The 16,275-nt window shown below is 43.8% G+C and overlaps 1 protein-coding gene across 1 annotated transcript in view; it reads left to right on the forward strand.

Annotated features, from left to right (window-relative positions):
- Positions 1-10,291: 10,291 nt before the first annotated feature.
- MSRA (methionine sulfoxide reductase A) overlaps positions 10,292-16,275 on the forward strand; it is a 297,534-nt gene continuing 291,550 nt past the window's right edge. The window contains exon 1 of the mRNA XM_075144833.1: positions 10,292-10,450. Within this exon, the coding sequence (XP_075000934.1) occupies positions 10,321-10,450 (130 nt within the window). The 5' untranslated portion in view covers positions 10,292-10,320. The remainder of the gene's footprint in view (positions 10,451-16,275) is intronic.

Consider the following 16,275-nt stretch of genomic DNA (forward strand, 5'->3'; position numbering starts at 1 on the left):
CCTGCACCTTGAAAAATGCGTGCTGTTTGGGTCCCCTTTCTTCCCCCTCAAAAAGGACACTGTGAAGCCGTGGAAAGGGAAAGTGTCAATGAAAGGAGTAAGGATGATGGAGGCTATGGAACAACGCTGACATGAGAAGAGGTGAATTTGACTGAAATGGACAGTTGAGCCTGGAGAAGAAGGGAGGGATGTCTGCAGATCGACAAGTGCTGTAAGGAGATGAGCAGAGAACGATTATAATTTCATAGTAAAGATCAAGACGGCATCTGAGGAAATGCCTGAGCTGCGGGTTCACCACAAGCCAAGAGGAGGTTCTGGGGAAGTGCCATGGTACATCTGCCCTGTTCTCAAATTTTTGTACAAGCGTTTGTGAGTGGCTTCATCAGAAAGAGGAGACTCCTCAGAGGAGTCCGTGCTGTCCTGCCAAGGCTGGACCCATGCTCCAGTGAGCCTGGCGGGAGGCTGCACAAGACCCAGGCACAAAAATACCTTTGCAAGGCTTGGCCCAGGCCAGCATTTTGTATAAACTGGTATTTTGTATAAACAGCTAGCTCAATCCTTTCTCTGGCCTCAAACACTGCTTGCATGTGTTAGCACACATCCTGCCTCCTGACACGTTTCTGTAGGTGAAGTCAAGATTAGTAAAAGTATTCGAGATGGAAGCTCACGGTGGATAAAGGGAAAAGCTGCTGCCAGGGCCCCTGTGCCTTGTAGCTCTGAAACCTTCCCCCTTCCCCATCTGCCTGTTTAGCTGGCGGAGCACTCTGCAATGTCTGTATTTCCATCCGGCAGGTTGTGAAGGGCAGAGGGAGGAGGAGGAGAAATGGTGGGTTTTGCAGCGGTCATTATTCTCTCTAATGGCAAGCTGTATTTGTCTTTGGGGAAAGGTGGCTATCGCACGCTTTCATGACATCAAGTTAGATCCTGGAATGTTTAAAATAATAGGGAAAATGCATTTCCCATTGACTTCTTTGGGAGCAGCTTGCACATTTCTGCAAGCAGATGGTATGATGTATATTAAATTATCACTTATGTCGGGGGGCTTATTTTAAGGATGGAACTGTCGTCTCTTGGTATTTGTGCCAGAACTGCTCATCCCCAAACCAGGATTTTTGTATCCTGCCAGCTATCCTGGAAAATATTTGAAGGAACATGCCCTTCCCAAAGACAGGTAAAAACTGTATCATCTTGTCTTTCTTTTGCATCTTTTAATGAAAAGGGAAAGCAATTTTAAAAATCCCCTTTATAAGAGAAGGGTCCAAATTGGCATTAATTGAACGAAAGGCAAATGTCCCCCAGACTTCATTGTAAATCTCCTCCACTTGGGTGAAGCTTCACATTGACGAACAGTGACAACATGAATAAGTAGTGCAAACATGACTAGTAAAGATCAAGAAGTCTAAAGCAAATGCTGAGTCATCAACAATATTTATAACCTCCCACACTCAGAATAGAAGATACCAAGGGACTGCAATTACAGAGATATGACAAATGTTGAATTTTTAATGACTCCAGCTGTAGGACACTTCATCGTCCAAGAACATTGCTGCTGAAAGTCATAACCTTTGTTTAATCCATGTACGTTGGTTTTAAGTTATGGTGTCCGGTTTGTCCATAAAAAGTATTGCTATTGACTACCTAAAAAGTTATGCCCTGTTTTGCAGCTATCCATATCCCATTTTTCACTGTTCTACTCCCCTCCATAATCTGGTCTTGTAACAGACTCTTCTGTGTTGCTCTTACACTCATTTTGACGCCTTATAGCATACAACTGTCAAAACACCCTCTTCTGTGGATGATCCGTACTTTAATCCTCTTCACACCGCTGTTTCTAAACTAGCCTCGTGATTCTACCCCATCACCAGGAAAACCTGTATTCAATAAGCAGCACCTGCACTGGGCTTATCACGGCGTTGGGATATTCTGCCTGATTAGGAATGTAAGTTCCTGGGGGGCAGAAGAGGTGACAAAGCCCCACTGATTCCCCTGGGACTAAAATATCTAGATACCAACAGAATTTCAATACCTACGTATCTTTGATGAGCTGGACCTGTGCCTTCCTCTATGTACTGCATAGCAATACACTGCGTAGCAATTCCAGTAAAGAACGGAATCAAAAGTCAGTACATCCCGTGGATGATAAAGAAGATAATTTAATAGGCAGTCAGATATATTTTACATATGCTGCTAATTTATTTTCTTCCAAATAGAATATTACCTGGCATTTAATTTCCCTTAAGAATCCAGATGCTGTCAGGAAATGTCCTGATATTTTTGTTTAAAACCAAGAAGCATTTCAGGTGTCTCTTAATCCATTTTATTATGATTTCTCCAATGAAACTATCTCAAATATACAACCCTTCCATTTGCATCAGCACCTGAGCGCATTTTGCCAAGCAATGACAGGCTGCGCCGCATATCTATTCCCAGAAGAGCTTTCTGTGTTGCAATTCAATAATCACTGTTATTGCTGGATGCCAGAGCGAAAATAAGATACCTGTGGTCAAAGCGCTGAAAATTTCTCATCACCTTTAATGAAATACCGGTTTTATTTTATTTTCACACGCTTTTCTTATGCACGGAGACGAGGAAACAGCTCACGTTTCATAAAGATCATCTCCTCGGAGCACGCTAATTGCCTGGTTTGAACTGCTGCAGTGGAGGCAGGAGCCCACAAGAGGGCTCAGGGAAGCAGCCTGCATCCCTGGACCAGCATCCCCGGGATGATGCTGGGCAGGGCGAAGCGGGGCCCGGAGGGAAACCTCATCTGTTCAATCATACTCACCGTACTCCTTAAAACATCTCATACAGGGCAAGCAAATAAACCAGCAGACCAAACAACATCAGCTTTTATTACCGTGGATGGTATCATACATGTATTTTTAATCTTTTACCTGTGTATTTCTTACAAACTTTATTAATAACAGGGAATGTTGCTGTACGGTAATATATGATAGCACTTAAGGCTTATGAAGCTCCCTTTCAGTTTTATGGTATCGGCACAGCAGGCTCTGCTGGGCACCACATGACACATTTATAAAAAGCTTATTACAGCATATAGCACAAGAGTTGTTTTTTTAGCCCTGTATGGGAAACCAGCACTGTTAAATATGATTATTTCCTTTAGTAGGGCAGCGTAAACAACTCTGTCATTTGTTTTTATAAAGTCATCAGTGCCACTGCATACAACAAACCAGCGCCGATTGACAAAGCCAAGGAATCGACTAGACACTGTGCAAATGCCTTTAAAACCACTGGCGGAGCATGTTTACATTGCATAATTTTCCACCAAAAAACTTAATTGATTCCATTAGCTTTTTTTTTTTTTTATTGTGCGGTTTTGCCATCAGATGAAAACAGAATCACAAAGAAAGCCACAATATTTTGACCAAGTGTGTATCTATGCATATAAGCAAAACAGGCTGCCAAAGATACATGTTAGGTGACTTGTAATACTTTTCCCACTATCTAATCTGTTACAAGTCAGCCTGCTAGGAAAAAATACCCCTGCTTCATTTACAGAAGTGATGTTTTTACAGATTTTGAAGATATTCTGTGTTATCTGCAGAATTTATTATGGGAGATTATACAGGAAATCCAGTTAAACACCATTTATTTGTATTTGTAAGATGGATCCCATCAGTACCTCCAGCAGAGCAGTGTGCTGTGCAGTTGCCTTAATGAAATGTTACCCCAAAGTACAGGGACAGTTTACCTGTTATCATTGCTTGTTTTTTCACTATTGATAGTTTAAATAAATAGAGGTCCTTAATATAGTTTAGCCATTTGTATGGATTTATGTGAATGTCCTTAAGACTTTCAATGACTTGGAAGAACTTGAAAAAGACAAATATTTTAGCAAATAGGAATTTGGGGCTCAGGAAGAAAAAAGGACTAAATCTTGAGGACTACGAGATGAGTAAGGAAAATACAGAGTGGGGAATGTAAAATACTAGTTATGATGGGGAATATGAAAGATACTGTGCTAAATAAAATTTTGGAATGGCTAATTAATGTGTAATATGAGTAAAATTTTCATGGGGTTGAAATTTGTTTTAAAATTCTGCATTTTTTCCTACGTAAATAAAGGAAACACTTTTTGCCTAATTTCAATTATCAAAAAAAATCAAGCTATCTACTCTAACTACTCACCAGGGCACCTGATGTGAGTTGAATGATATAAACCTCTCTGGAGAACAGTCCATCATATCTGCTCCACTCTCCTATTTTAAGATGGGATGAATTATGTTCTGAAGATGCTACTCTTCCTTTGTTTGCTACGGAAAATATCTAGATGCCCAGCTTGGATGGGTTGCCATACCTCTGAACAGCTAAAGTTAGGTGGTATCAGTCCCACCCAGAACTGTTTTTCTCTGCCCTCACCTGTGGTGATTTATTTCTATTCATAAAGTCCATCCTGCAAAATGAGAGTTCAGGGTGACAGAAACACAGAAATCCCAAAGTGACCTGTACAGAAAATATTTATTGAGAAATTTATTACCAAAGTTACAGTTTTACCAAGAGAAGGGCTGTGTCACGATGGCTCCCAAGTAGTGAAATCTGTGTTAAAACTTCAGATTTTAGGCACGGAAAGATGGTAATGACAATCTAACCTGATGTGTGCAGCACCGGCCACTGAACGTACCCAGTGATTTGCCCTCTCATAAATTGAAACCTGACCTACAGAGTATTTCGTAGCACAGTGGGAAATCTTGATTTAAAAAACCCAGCCTCAGCTGCTGGTAACTTAAGACCAGGAAGTTTATGGAGCTGTGAGAAGCCACGCCATTGAAGGAGATACCTGCTAACTCTTGGGCTACCAGCGACCTGGCTGCAAAGTGCTAATTCAGTTCTAGCAGGTGTTTGCATCTCTGCGGGGCACAAACTCAGCGGTGACAGACAGCCCTGCACAAAGCTGTTTGAAACTGAGGACTTCGACTTTTTGTGGCTGGGTAGGATTTGACTCAAGATTCGGAGACGTTTTAGGTGTTCACATAGGGAGAGGGCACCTGAATTCTGAAGACAGGCAAGGGTTGTCTGGAGTGAATGAGCTCCTAAACCAGTGGTCATTTCTCAGCTGAATTGTTCTCCTCACACCACTGACAGTAGGACTTTTTTCAGCTGCTCCCATATGGGTGCTGAAAGCCCTTTGAAATGCTCTACAGCATCAGATGCCTGTGTGGAGCTTGCAGATATGACACAAGATGTTTGTGAGATCAGTCCCAACCTGGAGGAGCACCCCAGGGCATCACGAATGGTCCTACATGCTCACACGCAAGCAGCGAAACCAAGCCCTGCATCGACCTGCTCTTCAGTGACTATCGTGAGAGCTCAAAACCCGATTCACACAGACGGGCAGACACCAAAATGCAGGTGTCTGCATCACCTTGGCTTGTGTGAACACGTGGGGACCGCTTATAAAGATGCACCTTGAAGCTCCAGCGAAGGAAAGAGAGAACCATGGGTGACACCCGTCAATAAGAAAACTTGCAGATAGCTTGCTTCTTGCATTAGCACTTGTTTTTCCATCATTGCTACAGTGCAATGGAAAAATAAAGAAGAACCGGTGTGAAGAGGCTGCTTGTATCCTGCATTTTCGCCTTCTCCCTGGCACCTATGGTAGGCTCTGTTCTATTAAATTGCCCATTGTTTTTGACATCCCTCTGTAAATCCCAATCACTGCATTATTCTGAGGTACAGTGCTGATGGCTCGTCTACGTCAGTTCCATTTTTAGTATGATTTATGTAGCTTAATCTGTATCTAAATACTCATCTAGATCCCAAATGGAAGGCAGATGAATGACTGATTGATCTTCCCGCCTCTCTCTAGAAACCATCTCATGTAGATTGCTTTACCCGTATTATCATCTTCGCTGTCCTTCCGGGGTAACAGATACAGCTGTTGATACAGGAATTCAGGTCTCTTGTTTCCAAAAAGAATTGTGGCACTTAAAGTCTCCAGTTCCCTTGATTGAAAACCCTTAGAACCAGTTCACGTCCTTTTGCTAAAATCCGGGAACCAGCGGGTTTGTTCTGATGAAAATACGTGCTTTTTCAGTGATCTCGTTACCTGACCGGTCACAAAACGTGATTGCGATGAGGCAATCATAAGGTCGGTGTTGTCATGTGGGCATCAGTCCCAAGCTCCATTATTTGACATTTTTATCAATAATGGAGAAGAACATGGAAAATGATTTCCAACTGCTAGCAGCTGACCCAAAAACTGCAGAAGCGGTAGTGACAAAGACGGGGGATTGGAACAAGTCTATACTGGTAATTTAAATGGGCATAGAACACAATTTTCTTTATATCTGCCATAATCATCTATATATTTCTATACATTGGTAATAAATTCCTTAAGAGCCCTCGGGAGTCACAGCAGTGTACCTCTGAGGCTGGAAGGTCTAATACTGCCCTCAGATAGGTGAATGCAAACCCAAGCAGGAATCAAGAAACCACATTACATCGGCACTTGCTTTGGTGTGACCAGTACCAGAATGCTGTACTCAGTATTCACATCTTCATCAAAGTGAAAAAAGAAATCAGGGAATACGTCGTTTGAAAACCCGGAGAGGGTAGAGAGAAGTGCAGTGACAATACTTAGAGAATTAGAAAACATACTTCACTGTGATGAACTCCCAGAGTCCTGTTTATCTTATCCCAAGGGATGACCTCAGTCTAGAGCGGTAAGTCTGGATAACAAAAACTGGATAAAAGAAATCTCTTCCTTCTAGGAAAGATAAGCTAAGATTTAATGGGTGGGAGCTGAAGCTAACCTAAAAATAAGGTGCGTATTTTTAACAGTAATCAAGCACTGAATAATCCACTAAAGCCTGTGGAGGATCTTCTTTCTCTGCTGTTTTCAGATAAAAAAAGAGATTGCTTTTCCAGGAGATGCACGCTGCAGCACAAACCTGGCTTCATAATCGGTGTATTACCCCGGAGACGGTTACATAGGGCTTTGTTGGTTTCAAAACACAGCAAATTTTGCTACATAGGAAAAACGCATCTATCCTAAAACACAAAGACTAGCAAACGTAACTCTGAAGGAAAGGATTATGTACAGTAAATGTCAGGTCCTGGAAAAAAACTGTGTACATTTTGAGCAAGTTCCTAGGACTGGATGACTCGGAATTTGCGTAGAGCCCTGGCTGAAAGGACACAGGTAAGCCCACATCCCTTTTCTTCCTGCTTTCTCTCCCTCGTGCCTTTCTTTTTTCTTCTTCACGACGGTTTCATGAGGATTTTTAGCATATGCCCTAAAATTGCAGTGCTGGGGATACTGTGATTATTACATGGGAATGCAAACACTGTGTAGATGCCTTAATTTAGGCTTTTTTTCTGATATACTTCTTAATTCAATCTATGTGTTGGTACATACAAAGTCTTGTTTAAGTGTGAAGCATGGTACACTATAAATAAAAAGATAATCATGTTCTGCTGCTTGCTTGGACAGGTAAATCCGTATCAAGAAAACTTTTAAAAGTTAGAATGTCATTTTCAGACACTCCCACCCCGACCTCAGCCTGTGGAACAAGAGAGGGGGATAGTCCACACTTTCCTGAAATGTAAGTGGGATTTATCTAATTTTAAAAGTATTCTGTTTCCATGGAGCCAAGAAGCACTAAGCACTTCTGAAAACCAGCAGTTTTTATTTGTTAAGTGGCATGATGGCTTATTACTATTTAATACTTTGGATCCAGTTACAAAGCAGGAACACAGCGTGTGAAGTGCCATACAAACACAGAATGACAGACTGTTTCCTGCCCGTAATAGCTGTAATCGAAATGCATCACCAGCCCCGCTATCCGTCACCGCTCTAACCACTGTTTTGGAGTCCCACCGCCAACCTTTCAGTGCCCTGCTCTGCTGTTATCAGCCTTGCAGATGAGGCAGCTGAATGCAACGGGTGACAAAGCAATTTTTCCCATAAGAACTAATGCACCGGCAGGGACACCTATGATTTGAGAGATACACGCAATATAAATACACAGGGACAGCATGTATGGCATGGAGGATCACTGGGACCATTTGAGTGGAGACAAGGCTGGCTTTTCAGCAGCTGGCACTTCACAGCACATCAGGGCTCTGAAAGATGTCAGCCACTTCATCGGCGAGGCTGAACAGCCAAACATTAGTCTGTTTTTCTGCCCTTCACCTCTGACTGACCTCGATTCACGCAAGGAAGATGGCAATGAAAATGTAACCGTTCACAAAGAGGCAGCAAGGATGCTCACAGTAAAAGATTCAGGCTGGGCATTCAGGCTCACAGGTAGATACATTAACTCTTACGGGAAAATTGCATTGCCATCCATCGTGACATTAACCGGTATATTTTTTAGAAACACATTCTTGGCAGATAGTGGAGTGAGTATAGATATACATGGTGAAACAGAAGAAATGGTCAGTATAAAACCAGTGGACATCACCGTCTTTAGTGGCTTCTTACGAAGTAAGAAAGAGCTGGGAAACGTCAGTGTGACTATAAATGAGAGAACAGCTAATTAGGTGAATATGTTTTAAATGAAATTCACACTTTGTTGTCGAACATTTCTGATTCTTACTAACTTGTAGTGTCAAAACATCACATAGTTATTTATCATATGCATCTCTATATTCACTTATTCTTTATTTCATGGATTTTCTTCAAGTTCTTGCAGGTTTTTCTGGAGATGACCTAAGGTCCTCTCCAGTCCCAATCTCAATGATTCTAACTGTATCAAAATTTAACAAAACTTGAAAAATGGGACTAACTGTGCTCAAAGAGGATGTTGTTCACTTTTCAAACACAGGAACAGTGAATCTGAAACCAAGGATGGGACAGCTTGCCTCTCAGGTTCCCATCTGAATTTTTAATTTTAAAGAAAGCCTGACTCCTAAAACATGAATTTCCTGCTTCTCTAGATTCTTTTAGGAGCATCTGGGAATTCTCAATATTGCCGTAAATATCCAACTCCTTTATAAATATGAATTAAATTTTATGTCTCAAGTGTAAAATCCAGCTTGATTACGAGCTGAATGGAACTGCATTCCTTTGTCATAGACCATTTTTGAGAGAATTATCTGGCCTTCCTCTCACAGACTAGGCATTAGTCTGTCATTTTATCATCTTCTCTCCTATTCATCCAACAATCCAACTTTTTCAAAACCCTCCAGATGAATTTTGCATCGAATTACTAGCACTTCCTTCCTATAACTTCTTGGCTTCTTCTTACTTGTGCATTATCTTTTCCCATACTCCAAAATCCTCAGTACAAGACCCATGCCTGGTTCACAAAGCCCCTTTGCAGGGTTTTATATGAATTTCCCTTCTGTCTATTGACCATGACTATATGCATAGAATGAGCTTCATCTGTTCCAAAAATAAAACACCATTGTTCTAGCTTCTCTAAGTCTTACATTAGAGACCTGGTGGTATACATTCAATATGCATTGTATTACTCCCAAAGATATGGTGGGTATTTTCCACAAATACTTATACTCTGTTCACTTTTTGTTTCTATATTTTTATTATAAAAATACACGCAGACACTCCAGATCTCTGGAGATCTACGCTACTTGGAGCACCTTCATACGAAAAGTACTCTGCAAGATTGGCATGATGCAGTATGTTGGCTAAACATACATAGGGGAGCGGTGCATATATCAACAACCAAAAAACTCTGGGAAAAAAAAAAAGATATTATTATACAATAAAACATATTACTGCACGAAGAGTCTGTGTAATATGTTTTGCTGAATATGTTTGCAGAACCCTTCCCTCCCTCAACCGGGAGCACGGACAACAAGCCAGGGGGTGGATGTGACATGCACACACACCCCAAGCGGGGCACGCACACAGAAACCCCTCCTGAGGTTTGGGTACATACTAGGTAGAGCTGTGCAGGGGACTCCAGAGCAAGGAGCGTACCACACAGATGTTTACAGCTCAGAGAGTAAAGCCAGGGACAAAGCTCAGCAGGCAGAGCTCCAGAAACGGGCTACTTTTGGGTGGGCGCATGCAAACCACGGCAGGTAAACCCCGAGCAAGGGACGCCAGCGTGACCTAGGGGGCGGCTGCACCCCTGGGAGCGCGCAGACCCAAGGGCACGCCGCTTTGGGGCACGGGGGGGTGGGTGCCTCTCCAGGACACACCGAGGGGGTTGCCCTCTCCGGAGCCCCCAGGACGCAAGAGCCGAGGCGGGGGCGGTCCTCGTGCCCCGCCGCCGCCGCCGCGCGCCCGCCCGCCCCCCGCCGCTCCCGCCACCGCCCGTCCCAACGGCCAGCGCGCGCCGGGCCGCTCACCCCTCCCCGCCCCCCCGCCGGCTCTCCTCAGGGGCGATGCCGGCAGCGCCGCGGCGCCTCCTCCGCGCGCTCTGCAGCTCCACCTTCAGGATGGGCGACTCGGCCTCCCAACTGCCGCAGAAGGAAGAAGCGCTCCCCGGCAGGAGCCAGCGCATCCTGGTGGCAGGTAGGGACGACCCCTCCCCGCTCCCCCTCACCCCCCGCGGCCCAGCCCCGGTGGCGGCGGGGGAGGGGAAGCGGAGACCCGCTCAGCGAGAGAGGCGGTGCCGCGGCTCCCTCAGGCGGCCCCTGCGCGCATGCGCGCAGCCTTCCCAGCGGGGCGGGCGGGGTCCGCTGCGGCGCCTGCGCGGGGGGGCTGTGGCGCATGCGCGGAGGGGGCGCCTCCGTGGTGCGTGGGGGGGTGAAATGGCGGGGGGCGGCCCGTCTCTGTGAGGGGAATGCGGGCGGGAGCCTGTGGGGTGTCCCGGGAGCGCGCTTGTTTCGTGATTTAGCTGCACAATGACGTTTTCTGTGCACTCTTGTAAGAATAGGAATTAATCGATTGCTGGAACAACCAACAAGCACCTATTTTTGTCTCGGCCGTATATGAGTTTTCTGTTTAATTTTTACTGAGGGCCACAATAGTCCTATTCAGGGCCTATTTCCCTAGCCCTTACTTTTTCTGTTAAATAATAATACCTCAAAATAATACCTAAGCGTGGTGTGGATGTTCTAACCTTGATGTTTGCAAAGTGTTTTTAAGTTCTGAATAATTCTTTCAGTGATTCCCCAGTACTCTTTCGTACCCTTTCATTTTGAGTAAATGTGTGCTGTCAGGTAAGCAAAGCAGCAACCTAGAATTAAGCAAGCAATTTTGCCTTCTGTGAGCCCTCCCAGGAACTGAAGACATTGCAAGGTGACTGTCATCACCGTTAGATAGCAATTATAGTGGCACGTAGGTGCTCTAACATGTATTCATTCTCCCATTGTAGAAGGTGTTTATGTATCTTTGCTCCAGGCATCAAAAGTCCCTAACAAAGTCTGTGAACTTAAAAATATTTAAACACATAAGGTGTTTAAATAACACCTATTCTCCCACCTAAGTGCTGGTTGGAGAATAATGGATGTTGGCATAAGACCAGTGAAAGAAGTGTTCGAGAGCATAGTAAAATCTTACATTGTATAGATACTTGGTAAAATGCTGAAGGTGGCAAGAAGGTAGTGGTGAAATTAAAGTTAGCAGGAAGAGTACTGTGTCTGATGTGGAGAAGATGGACTCAAAGGAGGGGTGCAGAGACGGGGGTGATGTAGTTAGGGCAGTGAACTCTAGAGATGATACCAGGAGTAGCACATTGCATAGATAAAAGGGCACCTTCACATTGCTTGTTGATAAAAGCTTGGACAGAAGATACGCTAGGCCCATTTTATGCTCTGTAACTCCATAGATAGAATAATTTTGTGCTGCTGTACAAAAAATGTCCTCATAAGGCCAAATACGATTTTTTGGGGGCATTTTTATTCTATGACTAAACATGGTATTATGCGCTAAATAACACCAGGGAGCTCCAATGAATTGCAAAAGTTAAAATTTTTAAGATGTTTTTTTCCTTTCAGAAAAGGACGACAATTTGAATTTTAACATTGCATAACATTTACTCAGTAACATTTCTTTTGTTTAAATTGCTCTTAGATTGCAGACTCAGAGGAGTGTTGATTGCAAGGGCATTCCTGTTCAGCCCCTGTGCCAATGCTGCGCTGCCTTCTAGTCGGAGTTTTTCCTCATGTCCAACGTGAACCTCTTATGGCAGAGTTAGTGGCTGTTGCCCTTTCTGATACTGTCTGGTGCTGTTGAGAAGGGTTTGGCTGAGTTGTTGTTCTCACTCCCTGTTAAGCTGCTGTAAGATTGCCCCTTAGTTTGCCCTTCACCAGCTGAAATGCCCAGCTGCTGCGAGCTCTGTAGGTTTATGTGCTGTAGGCTGCTGACCAACTTGACCATTGACCTTATAGACCCTTGCCTTTTTATTAATGTCTCTTTTGAACTGAGGACCCAAAACTGGACATGGTATTCCAGGCGAATTCTTACCTGAACAGCATAGAGGAGAGGGTTTTTTCCTTACTCTGCTGTCCATGCTCCTTGTAATGCAGCCCAGTACACAGTTTGCTTTATTTGCAATGAGAGCACATTGCTAGCTCATATTTAACCTGGCATCCAGCATAATCGCAGGTCCTTTCGAGCAGGGCTGAGATTATTTTGCACTGGTGCAGAACTTGCACTTCTCCTTGTTGACCTTCTTGAGGATTCTGTTGGCATAAACCTGAAATTTTTCAAGGTCTCGTTGGACTGAAGCTCTGCTGTTTGGTATGTCCATTCTCACTGTCTGTTTAGTGTTGCACTCAAATTTGCTGAGCGTGTTTTCTGTCACATCACTCATGTTGTTGTTTAAGATATTGAATGATATTGGCCCCAGCATCAGCCCCTGGGGTAACCTCCTACACACTAGACATCAAGATATTGATCACTGCCTTGTGAGTCTGGTGGTCCTGCCAATTTTTGATGTGTCTAGTGCCTAGCAGTCTGTTCTTCAGCCAGCACTTTCTCAGCTTCCAAATGCAAATGCTGTAAGAGATGGTGTCAGAAGCCCTGCTAAAGTCAACATGTATTACATCCACTGCTTTGCCCTCATCTGCATAGCCAATCATTTCATCATAAACGGCAATCCAGCTGGTCAAGGATGATTTGCCTTTGGTAAATATGTTGACTGTTCTTGATTACTTTCCTGTTCTTTGTGTTTGGAAATGATTTCTGAGGACATGATCTTCGCTGGGACTGAGCCAAGGCTGAGCAGTCTATAGTTGCTCAATGCTCTTTTTGCCTTCTGTCCTGGTTTCGGCTGGGATAGGGTTAAATTTCTTCCTAGTGCTTTGTTTTGGATTTAGTATGAGAAGAAGAACCTTCCTTAAAAATGGCTGTTACTGTAGCCCATTTCTAGTCATCAGAGATCTCCCCCAGTCACCGGGATTTTTCTAGATATCATTATATCTAGATCTGTCACAGTGTTCTGATGGTCACACCAGTGAGCTTCCTCTGCAGCCCTGGAAAAACTCTAGACATGGGTCTTTGGACATTTAACGTCTTTAAGTAGCCATAACCCATTTTTCCCCACATCGCTGCTTTTCTTTCTGACTATGCCAGTGCATGCTGAGGTTCTGGAGCAGTCTTTGTTTCTGAAGACTTAGGCAAAAGAGGTTTTGAGTACTTTAGTCTTTTCTGTACTACTTTTAGGCTGTCTTCTGTATTCATCATTGCACCCAGATTTTCTCTTTTACTCTTGTAATTTTTGTGGAATAATTTTTTATTACCATTTACGTCCCTAGCTAGTTTTAACTGCAGCTTTGGCCTTTCTGATTTTGTGCCTAAATGCCTAGACAAGGCATTTTATATACCTCCTTTGTTGCTTGTTATTGTTTCTACTTCTTGAATGCTCTCTCTTTGCATTTTAGTTCGTTAAGCAGCTCTGTGTTTCTGATGAAGTTCTCAGTTTTTCTGCATGATATTTTGTTCCTTAGGTCTCTTAGAAAGTTTTTGTCAAAATTCAGACCACCCTGAAGGGCGCTTTCTCCCTTTGACAGCCTCTCAGGGGCTTCTACCTAGCAATTCCCTAAATAAGCCAGAGTTTGAGCTCTGAAAGTCCAAAATGCTAAATCTGCTGTTTACCTTTCTAGCCTTCCTTTGGATCCTGAACTCCGTCATCTTGTAGTCACTGCAGCTCTCTGCCATCTGCTGCTGCAATGCCATCAGTTCTTCTCTGCTTCTGAACAGCTGGTCAACAACCAACCCTAATCCCTGGTGGTCCCTCTAGCACTTTTGGAATGAAACTGTCACTAGTGCAGCTTCCTGAATTGCTTGCACAATTTGACGTTACCCTCCCAGCAGACGTCTGGGAACTGAAATCTCCCGGGGGGACCAGAGCCTGCAGTCTGGAGACTTGTGCTAGCTCTTTGTGGAAAGCCTCATCCAGTTACCTCCTCTTGGTCAGGTGCTCTGTAGCAGACCCCAAACCACACCACCTCCAGTGTTTCCCCTCTGATGTTGACTCGGAGACTCGCCGCAGATGTGACTTCAGTTTCACACTGGAGCTCTGTGCTATCAAGGAGTTTGTTTCAGTGGAGTGCAGCTCCCCATCCTATTCTTCTGTGCTAATGCTTCCTACACACCCTGTTCCCATGCACGACACTGCTCAAGTTGTGTGTGCTGTGCCAGGTCTCTGATTCTGATCACATCATGGGTCTGTAACCACACTTGGACATCTGAGTCGTCTTCTTTGTGAGCCAAACTCTGCCTTAGTGTGCAAGACACTTAAGGAAAACATCTGCCCGACCTTTCTTTTAAGTGGTAACTAGCGCTGATCCTAATCCAATGACCTGAGGTGTCTGTCCTGTTCATCTTCAATGGTGTTGAGGGCCTCTAACTGTTTCCTAGGTGAAGAGCTGCAGAGTATTTAGCTTGCCCATGCAGTCTCTTTGAAGATCTTGTTGATCTCCTCCTCATCCCTGATGCGATATAATGTGCTCGCTTCTTGCAGCTCCTTCCCTTGTGCTGCAGCGACTAGGTCTGCCAGAGCTCATCAAAAGATGAGGCTGCTGCCACTGCTGCGATCCCCATGGAGGAGCACCAGGCTCTTCCCGCAGCCTGAGACCACTCTCAGGAGTTCAGTCTGGAGGGAGGTTGCTGAAGCACCGGAGGTGTCAGCGCTGTTTGGGTCAGGGCATTGTCTCCTGGAAGGTGTTTTCAGCAGCTGAGGGCTTTCTTCTGTCAGCAGCCCTTCTGGGCTCTCTTCGTGCCTCCTGTACATTGTGTTAATTGCATTGCACCTGCTTGCACATCCTGGTCCCAACGCTCCAAGTTCCTGATGCTTTCTGGGTGCGAGATGGGCATGAATGTGCTCTGCCCCTCGGTGAGATTTGTTGTTTGGCGGAGAACCTCTTTTGCTGAGGGTTCTTGATTGCCGTTCTCCAACCTTGTGAGTACGGAGACCAGCTGAGACTGCTCCCTCCTTTGCTGCAGTCCAAAAGAGGGGAAGAGACAGCTGAGTGACAACTTCAGCTTGAAAGTTGCATTTAGTCTTGTAAAAAGCTAAATTGCGTTTTGATTCCTTTGTAACTTGCTGATGACGGGATTATGTGAGACTTGACCTTGTCTGCATAACTCTTTTTTTTTTTGTTTTATCGTAAGGTTATGACTAATTTAGGATCTGAGTCTAAGAAAATTATGCAGTTAAACCTTGGATATTATATGGATTTCTGTGAAGTGACTGGAAGTAGTTGGTTTGTGAGACAAAGGGTTCTGTGTGTAGAAGTCAGTTAAACGGGGATAAAATACTGTGAGCTGAAAACAATACAAACATTAGTAAGCTTCACTTACTCTTTTTGTAATCAAGTTGGATTTATCTGATCTTCAACACATTTCATAATCTGGGACTTAGAGTGTGTTGTGCTGTTTTCTTTCCTTGCAGTAAAGCTGCCACATTCATTTTTGTTGTTTCTTTCATATGATTTCTGTATAATGGTGCAATACGATGTTGTGCTTTATGGTAAAATCACATATTATTTATTGCTTCTACCTTTCTAGTATAACTCTGGTTTTCAGAATTAATTTTAGTTACATTACTGCTGAAACATGGCTGTGTTTTATGAGAATGGGAGTATATATTGCTTACACTATTTAATTGACTATTTTGTTTTATGATAGTGATAGGAGCACTAGTCAAGGAGCCCTAATAATGCAGAGGGAACCTCCTGTGCAAGACATTGTATAATAACATATGTATTTATATATACACACACGCACAATTTTTTTTCTGCTAGATAGCCTGAGATAGCAGTGTGTAGTAAATTAAAAGAATGCTTTGTCCCACTGGTCCCAATGAGTAGTGTCAGGAAATATCTTCTCTCTCTCTGTGGTCTCAGGTATGTTCCTAGCAGAGGTACTTACATTGTAACATACACATCTGT

The sequence above is a fragment of the Calonectris borealis genome, chromosome 3 (genome assembly GCF_964195595.1).
Source record: "Calonectris borealis chromosome 3, bCalBor7.hap1.2, whole genome shotgun sequence".
In the NCBI taxonomy this organism is placed as follows: domain Eukaryota; kingdom Metazoa; phylum Chordata; class Aves; order Procellariiformes; family Procellariidae; genus Calonectris; species Calonectris borealis.